At 52.1% G+C, this 14,181-nt stretch overlaps 1 protein-coding gene across 1 annotated transcript in view; it reads left to right on the plus strand.

Moving 5' to 3' along the window:
• The window catches only part of LGR6 (leucine rich repeat containing G protein-coupled receptor 6), a 144,160-nt gene that overhangs the window by 53,629 nt on the left and 76,350 nt on the right, over positions 1 to 14,181 (plus strand). The window contains exon 3 of the mRNA XM_064471878.1: positions 8,693 to 8,764. Coding sequence (XP_064327948.1) covers positions 8,693 to 8,764 — 72 coding nt within the window. The remainder of the gene's footprint in view (positions 1 to 8,692; positions 8,765 to 14,181) is intronic.

Below are 14,181 nucleotides of genomic sequence, written 5' to 3' on the forward strand. Positions count from 1 at the left end.
GACTAGGAAAAAACATCACAGTTAGGAGAAGAATTGAAACTGCAGCATTGTATATCAATGCATACCTAAGTTTGTGCTTGAATTTGATAGCAATAATACAGTAATCCTATTTATGGAAATCAATAAGTCAATATGAAATCAAGCAAGAAAGGAATTTTGTATATTATCAGAAAACTAAAGTGATTTTTTCAACAACAGCATCTAGACAGGGACAGTGCGTCTGTGTACATTACTCATAGGGCTGTCATCAGCCAGTAATACTAATTGCCTGCTATTTTCCCTGCTATTTTCACTTATATCTTTACCAAAATTTCATCCCAAAACATTGCACCGGGACCATCACATTCAGGATGGGATCTCCCTCTGTGCCAGGACATGCACAAGAATCACGCAAACAAATCCTGCCTGTTTACACATCCTCGGTAGAAGTGTGCTCAGGTTTCACAGCTTAAATCTCTGCAGAATTCATCTACTCTGAACATATTCCCTTGGGTCTACTGGGGTGACATGTAGCACATGAGACCAAGCCTTCTGACTGCTCCCCCCATGGAAGGACTGCCTCTCCTGGGACATGCTGAGTCAGTGAAGACCCGAAAACCCTATTAAGCAATGAGGGACGATCCAGGAATCTCCATGTTAGTGCCTCCTGGGGAGGAGGAAGACCTGCCTGCCTGCCCCCTGGAAGAGAAGGGCTGACAGAGAAGAGGGCTCTGCTGCAGCCCATCCTTGTTGCAAGTGCCTGTCTTCAGTCAGATGGAAACCTTTCAGCAGGCTTCTCATCTTCAGGGATCTTTTGGGTGACCTTACAGCCCCAGCCTGTCTCATACTCTGCTATGATCCCTGTTATAGCCTTGATAAACTGAGTAAGTAACAGGCTGGAAGATGCAGCAACTGAGGACAAAACTGGCAAAATTCAATTCAGGGTGAAGCAAAATGGATGTTCTGGGGCTTTTGTCTACCCAAAAGAGTACCTTGACCTGAAACAAAAAATTTTGTTTCATTTTCAGGTTGCTTCTTAACCTTTACTCTTTTGCTTTGGGTCAAACTTGAAAAGAAAATGGTATTTCAAATGGTATTTGTTTTATTGCAAAGATGACTTAAATAAGATGCTTGAACATTCTGTAAAAAATCACAGGTTCCTCAGCCAAAAATATTTGCCAAATTCAACACAGACTTTCAAATCTCCTTTTCAGGTCCTCTGGAAACTCTTATATGTTAGGGGTGGTTTTACCTTGGTTTAATGCTGAGAAACATTCCAGAAACTCCCAACACCCCTGGCCCACGAACACGTGACTGTGCTCTGGAACCGTCATCGTCTGTGACAGTCAGAGAAAGCCCGTATTCCTCCGCCTCCAACACGAGCTCCTCATAGTTCCTCTCTCCTGCTCAGCCGCTGCCAATATTCTCTCGTTAGATCTAGTCCCGAGGAACAGCAATAATGAGAAGGGGAGAGAAAGCTGCGAGAAGGGGTAGATGAAGTGTGTGTGTCCCATGGACACTGAGGACGTGTGCCATGTTGCACACCTTCAGGCTGCTGCGGAGCACTGCAAATCCAGGCTGCTGGATCCACCGGAGTGCTGAGCATGTCAGTCCCCTGCAGGCACCCATGCCGGGGGCAAGTGAGAGCGGGGTAGCACCTGAGGGTCTTGAGGACATCAGAGCAATCACCCAGGCCACACCACGATGTCCAGCCAGGCTGGACATTTCTGCATTGGTTCAGCTCCCCTGCAGAGACCAAATGCCTGTGTCCCACAAGGGGTTGGAGGCAACGCTGTGGTTAGGGCGCAGATGAGGGCACCAGGACTGCTCCAGCTCAAACCGCTCTCTCACTGGGTGGTCCTGGTAAAGCAATGTTCCCTGCCAGTGCCTCTATTTACCCATCCATCCAGTGACAAGAATGGGCCTCTCAGGTGTGCCGGGACCTGTTAATCATTAGTTTTTACTGCAAGCTGCTCAGGAAGGTGTTGCGGATGCAATTAGCACTCATGCTCGGAGGCTGCCAAGAGACCAGATTCTCCAGTCTCAGCCAGCTTTGAAGAGGCAATGCCACCGAGGACTCCCCTCTGATGGCTCTCCATCCATCGGTGCTCTCCTCTGTCACCACCAGCCTCCAGCTCCAGCGGGGAAACAGCACAGAGGCAGGAGAGGCTGCGCCCGGAGCAGGCAGGGTCCCAGCCCAGGCACTCACTGGTCCTTCCCTCCAGAGAAAGCCTCCAGCGATAGAGGTGTTCAGACCTGGGCCTCACACAGGCAGGGAGCAGCCTGGAGTTTAGTGTGTCTCCTTTTTGTTTCTTTCTTTTTTTTCCCCCCTCTTTTCTTTCTTTCTCTCTTTTTGGCAGCAGGAAGATTGTTTAAAGTTGCTAATAAATTCTAGTTAATGAAGCCTGAAAAGCCAGAGCTGGGAGCCAAGAGAAACAAGAGCAATCAGTACAGAAGGAATAGAAAGAGGATCTTGAAAGCCAGCCTGGGAATAATAACATGTTGAAATGTGTTCACCGGCAAGGGCTTTGTTACTGCACTTTGAATCCAAACACGAGCGCTTGGTGCCAAGAAGGGAAACTGCAGCCAAAGGCAGGTGTTCATTGCCATTCACCTCTTGCTTCAGGGCACAGCGGCAAGATCAGACCCCTTCCCAGCCACTGGCTCTTTCACCTGCCTCTTCCCAGGCCCTGAGGGCAGAGGGACTCACCGTCACAGGGAGTGCCTGCCGTTCCTCTGCATCGGCGCAGGCACAGCAGGCTCAGGACCCACACCATTGCCTCCCCTTGCAGGCTGCTCCCTTTCCTAGGTAGCTCTTGCAGCTCAAGGGACTGGAAGTCAAGAAACAATGTAAAAGCCAAATGAAATAAAATGCAAGCACGTATGCTGGGAATGTGAACACAGAAACCCTCTCCTCCTCCCCTGCGCCACGGAAGAAACGCCCTTCCCACTCCTCTTCCCCTGTGGGTGCAAGGACCGGTGGAGCCATCACAGATTACAGAGCACCAGCACTACTACAGTGAGCCCCAGCGTAGTGTTGGAGCACTCACCAGCACTCACGTCAGCTCCCAGACATCTGAGACATCCATCCTTGGGGGTATTGTCCGACACAGGGTGTCACTCCAAGGCAATGTCATTCTTGTGAGAGGCAGTAATCCTGGCTTTGGGGCATGCCTCCTTCTGGAGGGACAGTTCTGCTGAGCAAAGAGGTGCTGACATTTCTGGGTGATGTTCAAGCGTGCTGGCACCATGGTGAAAAGCCTTTCCTGGAGCAGTGCAGTAACGTGTCTGGAGTAGGGTACTAGGAGAGCAGCTTTGGTGGGTTTCCATGACCTAGCAGGCTCCAGAGGTCTCTGACAGAGAGACAAATGCTTGTAGGGCCATGACCTTGCTTCACCATGTTGAGATTTGGAGGCAGCGTCACTCCCTTCATAGTCGCCTTGCCTGACATAGCTTTCCATTCCCAGATGGCTGTAGGTGAGGAGCAGCAGCTCCTCTGAATGCCTGGGCACCGTGGTTCCCCCAGGATGCTGCCTAGATCCTGTGTCTGAGAACGTACCAGGATGCTGCAACAGAGCACGCTGCTGTGGCTCTTCTGCAACTTGTTAGCAACAAGGGAGCTGGCCCTGGTTCATCCAGGACTTTCTGTCCTCCTGGCTGACATTGCTCCTTTGCAGAAGACAGCACTGGTTGTCGACTCAGTGGGTGGGCAACAGCAGATAGAGGGTTAAAGGGTAATTCTTCTGATGAAGCTTCCCAAAGGAGCAACTGGCATGGTGCAGAGGCAAATGCTGGCCCAGGTACAGGTAGGGATGGGGAGGAGGGCTTCTAGGGGGTTGTCCGTCTTGCATGTTGAAAAATGAAGCCAAGTTATTGAAGGAGCCCAAGTCAAACTCAAAATGTTGTGAAAATGTAGAGATGTCAATTATTTTTTCTACTCCAGTTAGGCTGGGGATAGTGTTCGGCATTTGAAAAACCTTTGCAAGTGAGGATAGCTGGCCCCAATTTTCCTAAAAACCACCTTTCAAATGACTGACTCTGTTCTGGGGTACCCCAAGTGGGGCACCCAGAGTAGAGTCAGAAGTCAAAATTTGTCTGAAGCCTGGAAGGGAACAAATCCCCCCTGAAAACCCTGCTAGTCTATAATGTAAGGGGATGGAGTGGAGCCATTCGGTGTCCTGTATTGGGTTGTTCATTAAGGAGTTGTGTCTTATTAAATCTTACTTGGCAAATGAATCCAAACTAACTTGCATATGAACATTCGTGTGGGTTGAAAACTGGCTTGAGGACCATAAACAAAAGAAACGAATGCCATCAATCTATCGAGTTGGAACAGGCATTTGGTGGGGGCATGGAGAGCGGAGTCAGAAACAGGCCTGCATAGTCTCCTCCTCAGGGATGGAATAAGGCAATAAAGACCACGTTAGAGACACCTCCAGGTGATACCAGACTAGGACCAGCTGCAGATTCCTGTGTGGGAAGGGAGAGTCCAAGGCTGGCTCTTTTCTCAAATGTACCATGTTTTCACTTGCATGACTTAATTGGCTTCATTCCTGTTTTGCACCAGCATGAGAACAAACTCGAGCTCAACACAGAGCCCTTGGTCCCCTGTGCGCCCTGGGGATGGCACAGCCTTGGCGTGATGACACTGTTTAGACAAGAGCACGGAGAGTTTATCTGGGCACAGATTCTGCCTTGACAGTGTTAGTGCTTGAGAAACGAACCAGAGCAGGAGATCAAAGGGGGAGGCTGACATGCTCAATAAAGATCTGGCAAGGGGAAAATTCCACTGGGATATGGACACACATGTTTGTCCTGTCCTGCCAATGGGCAATGTTCCTGCCTCCTAATGTGAATGATAAGGGCATCACCGTGTTGCCTGAGCACATGACATGAGCGATCATGCCCAACAAACAACCTTTGGGCGTGCCATGGAACTTGTAGCATGACCAAGAAGCCTCCGATACAGGAGGGGGTGGGAGCCTGTGGTAACTGAACTGCAGCAACCATGAGGTGGTAAACCGTGAGTTTGTTCCAACTTGGAGTGTATTGGGAATGCACATCAAAGCCTGGAGGAATGTTCCCAGAATCACGGGAGTGGGGAAGAGGGGGGGAAGCAGAATCTAAAATCCACCAAACATGCAAGCTTTCCAAAGCAAGCCAGCCAGCTCTGGCTCCCACCCTCCCCTTCCACCTGCACCTCCTCTCCCTCTTCCATCGATCATTTTAAATCCAGAGCTTTCCCTTTCTCCCAACTCTGTCTCACAGTGTAAGCTCCAGGATGGCAGGGCATACAGCTGAATCAATCTGCGTAGCCTAAAAGGAGACGTGAGCTGGCCTGGAGCAGAGCTCATGTGCTGTGGACCAGACATTCACCCCTGCAAGAGCAGCTCCTCTTCCCCCTATGTGCTTAGGGCACAAGGGAATGCCACTCCTCAGTTCTTCTTCGTGGGGTTATTTGCTTCAGTCTTCTCTACAGAAGGAGCAAATGAAAAGCTGTCTCAGGGGAAGTGACAATGGCAGCATCACTTCAAATGTTATTGTTCACTTTTAAATAGAAAGGAAGGAACTGTTTCAGTGAATTTCCTGTGGGATCTGGCTTCTGGAGACGTGTTCAATGGGTGTCTGTCTGCCAGGCTGGGAGATTTCTGAAAAGTTTGAATGAGAGGGACAGAGGGAGCCAAATACTAGGGATATTGTCAAGTGATTATGACAGAGGATGGGTCAACACATGGGGAGTCTTTTGTATCTTGGATCTCTTACACAAACTGGCACAGAAGCTAATGACATGTAAGCAGGCATCTCTTCATAATGGCCACACCTCCTACTGGACAGGACATCCCAAAAGACCTACCCATTCCTGGCCTGCCTTCGCAGAGGTGGGACAGCCATGCCCCCTTGCCTGGGCCACCTCCCTACCACCCACAGCATCATGCAGCTCCTGTCCTGGGAGGCAGAGCAAACCTCCAAAGCCCATGCCTCCAGGCCCTGTGTGCATGTCCTGGCCACGTACCCCTCTAGGAAGCAAAACCTCAGCCTGTGTGCACTCACACAGACATGGCCTACCTCCCAACCTCTGCAGGCATACAAGTAATCAGAGACCATCTTGAACCCCAACAGCACTGGCAATTGTCTCGGGAGGTGGAATGAGTTAAGTGGTTGTGGCTGGTGCCCCCCTTTGTGCCTGGACCTTGGCTCTGCATGAAGCTCTACACCTTGGAGAGAGGAGCTAGGCTGCCCTGGCTGCAGGAAGGAGGTAAAGTTAGAGAGCGAAGACCCAGAGGCCAGAGGTGATCCAGAGACACAGCACGGTCTCAGTGTGGCAGGGCCAAGGACAGAAGCAGCAGCAACAGGGGGGCATGGCTGCCTTTCCTGGGGCTGGGGGATGCTTTGTGCCTCTAAATTCACCCAGAGATGGTACCCAGTGAAACCAGGGTATCTCCCGCAGAGTTGTTTTCCCCCTCATGTTCTGTTTTGCCCATGGTGCTGAGATGTCATGAGCTGGCTCAACATGTGTCTCACCAGCACACGGGGCTCACTGCCTGGCAAATGCTCATCACACCCAGGGAAGTGACGGGCACATTTAAGCGTGAATACATGCAGACTCCTGCCAGCGAAGGCACGGGGGCAGACAGGAGCTCCAGGGAGGTGAGGACAGACAGTCGCCCACCGAACAAGTGCAGCCTGGTGGGATGGATGCTGGGGACAGGCTGCGGATGCCTTGCAGGAACACCTCTCCTCCAGGCGAGCACTCCAGTCTCCTGGACAACACTGCCTCCCAAGTGGAAATCAGCAATCAAAAGGAGCAATTACCCCAAATCACAGCCCCCAAGTGACAAATAGCCCAGCCTGCCAGGCAGCTTGCATACTGCAGAGAGGCAGGTTACAACCTGCTCACACACATTAAAGAGACGACCCTGTGCTGTTTATGCTGTTGGAGGCCTAATTATGGGAGCAATTTTCTCTAGATTCCCGAGGGGAGAGACAGGGAGGGAGAGAGCTTGGGCACCCGCACATGCCTTCCCCATCACCGGTGAGTGTGTCTCCCCAAAACAGCTCAGATCCTCCCCATGACCTTTGCAGAGTCCTCGCTGCTCATCCTCGACACCTGTCTCCTCCACAGCCAAAATGTCTAAAAAGAATTGGGCTTTGTCAATGCTAGACAAATACAACATGCTTTCCAGCATCTGTGCCTGACCTCCTGGGCCTAGTTTGGACTTCCTGAGAGGCTGAAGATGAGCCTTGTCACAAATGATGCTCACTATCTCCTTTGGGAGATGCAATATTCTGCTCCAAGTAAAACAGACAACAGTAAGTTTCTTACCCTGTGACTATGGAGAAGTCCAACCTTGATCTCTCTGTGACCACTTGGGGATCAGAAAGTAAAGCACAAATGCAGTAGTAATTTGGGGTCTTAATCACATTGTTGAACCTCTCTTCATGATTTCTTGCTGATGGGCATTGGGACCTGGTCCACATTTATCCTCATGGGAGAAACAGGAGAAGATACTCCTTAGGTCAAGCCTAGACTCAAAAGTCCCGGACTTTACCCTAGGCTCCACCGCAGGCTCCCACCATGGTCTCTCAGGACCACTGCCCTCATCAGTGAAAGTGACGGTTACAGTGATGCAATTTCCAATGTCAGTGAAAAATCAAAGTACCTCTTAATGTCCCAGCCTGCTCTGGGCCTTGCTAAAATCTAAGCGCTCTGATCAGATGATGCTGTACAGTGGTGAATCCCATAGGTTTCCTTGGATAAATTCTTTCAGCCAGTTCTGAACACTGTCCCTTGGTCTTTGTGCTGTGTCCCTGATGCTCACACCCTCCTTTGTGATGCTGTTCTTCACTTTCGTCTTCCTCTCCCATCCCTTCACATTCATCTCCTTCCCCAGCTGCACGGTCCCGATCCTCATCTTCCTTCCTATGGTTTTCTCCAGCCATAGCTCATCTAAGAACCACTTTTGACTTTTCTGTCCTTGATTTGGAAACCACACTCAGATGAGCTGGCTTTACTGTGCACCTGCATGGCACTCCTCATCTCCAGCCCTTCCCTGGTCTCCCCTCACAGCAGTGACACCAAACTCTCATGGCTGAAGGAGCTGGGCTTAGCTGTGAACACACACGTCAAAGCAAGACTGGGAATGAGGGAGTCGAAGTAAATCAGGTGGCATCAAGCTTTGATGGACAGGACAAAGGAGAACCTGCAGGGTGCAGAAACAGGCCACATGCAGACAAAAGGGACAGATAAGGGTCCATGATTTAGGGATAGTCCTCCCAGGACTGCATAAGCAGAAAGTAGCTCTTCCCCTGCTCCACGCTCACTGCCAGACATCTGGCGTAGGGCAGGGCTGCAGGTCGGTCAGCGCCTTCGTAGAGGTCCCTCTCACAGGCAGCCTGCGCTGTCACTCTGGAGCAGGGTCCTCTGTGGGTATCCAGGGAATGGCTTCAGACATCAGCTGTCTCTGGATGCTGAAAACACTGGATTCAGGTCTGGCAGGCGTAATAAACTATTATTTCTTTGCCTGTTCCCCAGGCTGTAAGAAGGGATCATATACAAATGTTGCCTGAGCGCGCAACCACAGCTCAGCTTGCAGGTGTCGCAGCCTTGTCCCCAAGGGGCTGTGGCAAGATGCATGAACTGTTAAGCCTTTGCAGACAAGGGACTGCCATTACAAGGATGCTGACACATTACTGGCTCTTCTTTTCACTGCAGACGCCTCTCTGGAAACCAGATCTCCAGGATCCCAGGGGAAGCCTTCTCTGGCCTCTACAGCCTGAAGATTCTGTAAGTAACTCACTCCTCTCTGCAGAGCCACCGCCGCTCCCGCCTCCCCTGCCCCTCATGCCAGGCACTGGCCGTGCCATGAGTCTTGCAGGCACCCAGAGGGGAATGCAACGTTACAAGGTGGTGTGGCGTCACTTGTTAAACCCGCTCTGGCTAGCATGTCCCCTGATGACGGGGGAGCTGTGCCCCACCGCAAGGAACGTCCCCCAACCCAGGCACTGCTTCCCCGCTTCTGCTGCAGCAAACCACGAGCACGTCACCTACAGGGAACAGCCCTCTGTGCTGTGTGAAAACGTGCCACGGGAGACTCTGCGGAGATTCACATTTTGCATGAAACTCAACAAATGCCCTGACGTGGTGTCCCCAGATGTGTTGTCCCGACCCCAGATTGGCCCCCATCTTCTCTGCTGCATCATCTTGGGGCTGGGAAGGTCCAGGTATCTGCACTCTCGTAAGCGCTGTGGAAAGCTCCTGTGCTCTGCCCAGCTCAGCTGCCGCTTTGCAACCAGCCTGCCCTTGCCGCAAACTGCTTAGCCCAGGAGGCTCCTGCAAGGCTCTGGAGTGACCTGCCCCTGGGAAGGGTGGGATTCTTGGACAGTCTGACTTCAGCCTGAGGCCAGCCTGCCCACAGGGGTGATGGGGACACGTGCAGCTGGGTCCAGGAGCGCTGCAGACATCAGGCCATACCTGGGAACAGCCAGCCAGTAAACAAAGGCTTTCTTGTCATTGTGGGCAGGCCACCCACCTCTGCCTGTCCAGTGGGGAAGGTCTGAGTGATGAAGGTTACCAGCAGGTCCCTCCCCAGGGTATTTTCCTACAGGCTGGGGTGCCACACTGCTTGCGCAGTCGCACTGCTTTTTGCATCTGTGTGACAGTCCAGCAGGGTCAGTGCAGGGTACTGGGGTGGGACTCCCTTTCTCCCTCTCAGGAACCATCTTAAAAATCTCCTGCAATAAACATTTCATCCCCAAGGGGATGTTTTGAACTCAGCCGCAATGTGAAATTGTTGTAGCCGGTCCAGTTTATACAGAGCGAGCAGGTACAAACCTGCTCCCAGGATTAGAGAGTATAGGGCTGTTTACTACGTCTTCTGAAGATGTAAAGTATGAATCCTGCCCTAAATCTCAGGGCTTAGAGATTTATCCATCCCCTGCATTAGGCAACAAATCAAAGGAACTGAGGAAAAACCGCAGCTCTCCCACCCAATTTCAACAAGAGGAACTTTCTACTCTGGGAACGCAGGAGCTTTTAAAGCTGCTTTTGATCAATTTCTATTTGTGTCAGGCCCAGGTATCTACTGATGCCGAGTACAAGAGCGATGCCTCCCTTCCGGAGCCAGCACAGCTCCCTGCGGGTGGCAGAAGGAGGGAAGCGCAGTCTCTCACCCCACCGCCTGCATGCAGACGGGCTCACGGACACCCCGTGTGCTCCCTGGGGCAGCAACAGGAGGGACACATTCACCAGTGACCTCATTGTAAAGAAAGGCTTGAAGGATCAGAGCATTTCCAGCTGGGAACCAGTTGCATGGAGAGGCTTGCTCCAGGCTGTCTTGTGAGAGCTGAAGTTGGTGTCCCCGTGCTTCAGGACAACCTGCCTCGCTCTTGGCCAGCCTGTGCCCAGTGCCACAGGGTGGCACTGGGCTGTCATACCAACTCTTCTGGCTGCAGGGATGCCTTAGATTTACTCTAACCCCTGACCTTTCCCATGGAGGTATGCAGAGAACTAGCCCAGCTGCAAGGCCAGGGAAGGAAGGGTTAATACAGTGACTGGCCCCATCCAGACCCTGCCATAGGCCTCTTATTTAAACAAGTTCCTGCTTCCTAAAAGCAGGGGCACTGCCAGCCTTCATTTCACTGGGAGCATTTCACTTCCCAGAGATTCCGACTCTTTCCTGGCCAGGTTTGCAGGGGTATGTTGGCTCTTGCTGTAGGAGATGCTCTGATTGATTGCTTTCTGCAATGGTACCGTGGGCTCCGTGGGAGCGAGGCCACTGGCGGATGCAGTTGCAGGTTCCTGCGCCCTCCGGGAACAGCAATCATTCACCTGTTCATCTATCTCTGTCACCATGAGAGTGAGGCCAGCAGTGAGGGACATGGAAAAGATAGGCTGGTCCCTGGGAATTTGCTGGAACAGGACCAGAAATTTTGCCAGGACAGGCAAAAGGAGCATCAAGCTTAATCACATTGGAAGGGTCTTGGCAAGGATGGTGACTTCCACTGATTTCCTCTACTGAGAAAATACTGAGGAAAAGCACAAGGTGCTGAAGAAGGCAGGTGAAGACCACCATGTGTTTTCTTCAGGTATGGCTCAGGTCCTTCAGGTCACTGCAGCAGGGACCTGGTTGGGGCCGGTGACCCCGCAGCAGCTCAGCAGGATCTGCTCCATCAACCCAGCGACCAGGAGGAACAAGTGTCCTTCCTGGCACCGGCTCGCTGAAGAGCCATAGGTCACTCTGCCTCCCGTCTGACCTCCTCAGGACAGGAGTGTGAGTGCAGGGTGCCTTCCACAGCAGCACCACAACCTCACTGACAATGCAATAAAATCACCAAAACCTCTGGTAGGGAAAGGTGATATTATTGCCATTTTACTGGCTTGAAAAACCAAGGCAGGAACTAAGCCTGGAAGCAGGGATTCCCTTCCCAGCCCATTGCAGAGCACCCTGCACCTTCCCTCAGAGTCTGGTTGTGGTTACGGGTGGAGAGCAGAGCCTGGAGAGGGACTGTGGGGCTGGCTCACCCAGCTCCTTGTGCCCTGGGAGCGACCAAAAATCCTCGCCCTCTTCCCAAGCTGTGTCTCAGTTCCCTCTTTTGTGCTTTTCCACCCCCATCCAAGCCTGATGAGGGCAAGACCCCCCTGGTTAGCTGGCTTCTCCAAGGTCTCCATGCAACCTGGCACTTTGAAACTGAGAAGAGTGGCTTCAAGCCAGAAGACTGTCAGACATATTTGGGGTTAAAGGGAAACTGCAGTGATTTATAGGATACTGCCATTACGGATACTATGGATAGTACACAGACATGGGGGAGTGTAACCAGCTGCAAGTCAGTGTAAACTGGCTCCTGTAGCGTATAGAAGTGTGTTGGGTAACCGGGGAGCATCAGTTTGGCACCAGTTACGCCCATGTCCTATGGGGCGGCTGAGAAGCCACACTGTGCAGAGCAGTGTATTTCATGGTGACATGAGCTGCTCACCGCGCTGCTCCCCATCCAGATCGGATCCTTGCTCCCTTAGGACCAGTATAACCACTCTCACAGTCATGTGCTTTTCTCTGCACTTTAATCGCCACAAAACCCACAAATCTCAAAGGAGGTATCTGGAGAGGGAATCCGAAGAGCCCATGAGGCAGGAAGGATCAGAGAAATGCTGGGATGTCAGGTATTAAAAGACAGGAACAGGGAGGAAAGTCCTGTCTCCTCACTTTAGATAGAGGCAAAGGATCAAGTTTATACTTAACCTTTCTGGCTCTGTAGAAAAGCAAGAATGAGGACTCTGGGAGAGCAAGTCACCCTTCAGCCTATACACTGAGCTTCCCTGGGGGTGCTGGGCTCCGACAGGCAGCAAAGGCTCAGTGACAGACTGCTGGTCTGGATACCTGCCTACACCCAGACAAGAGCTGTGATGCTTCTGCACGTCTTGATGCTGGGCAGGCTCTGGCCAGACCACTCTGTCCCATCTGGGACCTGCCCTGCAGGACACGGGGCAGCAGCAGAGCAGCCAGGTGGCAATGGCCAGAGGATGGGGAAATGCCAGATCCTCACCTGTGGGGAGGCAGGAATAGAAACTACAGGGGTGGTAGAGGTATGTAATTGGGATAACTCGGTCTGGAAGAGAAAAGTCAGCGTGGGAACATCAGGCACAGAGATGTGCAGGGTGCTCACACACCACTCCTCACCGGGGCAGGGCAGGGCTGGGCGGGTTTGACGCGGCTCCCCCTGCCCATGCCCTCCTCCTTCATCCCCTGCGCAAAGCTGGCCCATGGGCAGCACAGACGGCCCCAAGTGTCCCGGTACACGCAAGGTGCAGTCCGAGCCTTAGACACTCCAGCAGTCTCAGATCCCTGCTCCGTCGACTCCTAATTTTCCTGTCATCACCATGTTGTAACTGACTCCCACCATCCTGCCGTTCTCAGAATGCTTTCCCTGTTCGCCTTCCCGGGTGATCTTCTTGCCGCCTGCTCTGCCTGGACACGGGCCAAGGGCTGGGACCACAGAACACCACGACTTTCCTCGCAGCTGCACTCGGAGCCAGTGCCCGCAGGGTGCGCACTGCAAGGCTGGTGGGACCCCTCTGAGAGGAGGGTCACCCCCAGGGGGACATGGGGCCGCTGGGACCTGTGCCCTGGCAGGTCCATAAGCATCAGCCCTGCTTCTTCTTCTATGCTAGTGAAAGTGGAGCGTAAGCCCCAGTGATCGATCCCATGGGTGCTCTCTGCAGCCTGCTGGGATGGGGAAGCTCATCCAGGCAGACAGCTGTCACGCAAGGACCAACACAGCTTCTGGGCTCCTGGTCCTGCATACGGGTTTATTTCTGCAGCCAGCATGTGCTGGAGGGATAAAACACTGTGTCATTCAGCCCAGTGAGGTAGAAAAACAAATTCTGCGTTTAAAAACAGCGAGAATGATCAGGGGTCTGGTGATGAACTAAAGGAACAATGAGTCAGCTGAGATTACTTAACCTCAAGTAGAGGTGGATGAAGATGGACATAAACTTTTAAGGACAAGCAGCTGCTTGGAGGGAAATACATATTCTCCAAAGCTGAAGAGAGGATTACCAGGTTTTGGAGCAGATGGTACCAGGGATACTGAGGAAACATTGTGTTTACAGATGTGGATGCTCTGTCACAGGTTGGCTGAGGTTTGACGGGTGACAGGCATGGCTCAGGTTGTGAATGGCTGCCCCAAAAATGCCCAGCTGAAGCCTGTAGGTATTCAGGAGCTGACTCACACCAGGATTAGCGATCTTGCCGTTGGTGACAGGGATGTTCTCTGAGGAGACAGGCTGGTAACTGGGGATGGCAGCAATTTTTACCATTTTATTTTAATGTGTTAGGGCCTTAGAGTGAATTGTGGTCATGTGCATGTCCACAAGTAAACTCTAGCACGCAGCTTGGGCTGTCAAGGGGCCTGGTGCTTTCCCAGTCTTTCCAGAGAATTAGTTTATGTTTAGAAAAGGATGGGAAACACCCTGGGAATTCCTCTACAAACCTGCCTGTGCAGATGGTCCTCTCCCTGCCCTCGGAGTGAATCCCAGAGCTACTGGAGGCAAGACCAGATTCTTGGCTCTGGCTCCTCCAGCTGCCTCACTGCACAAAAACCACCTGGAAAGTGGCCATGAAGATAGGCCTGTGCAGAAACCATGCAGGGGTACACCCGGGGAAGTAGGTGTGTGGAGACTTGGAAGAGATCAAGTGAAGAGCCAGG

Source organism: Phalacrocorax carbo, chromosome 23 (genome assembly GCF_963921805.1).
Source record: "Phalacrocorax carbo chromosome 23, bPhaCar2.1, whole genome shotgun sequence".
Lineage (NCBI taxonomy): Eukaryota > Metazoa > Chordata > Aves > Suliformes > Phalacrocoracidae > Phalacrocorax > Phalacrocorax carbo.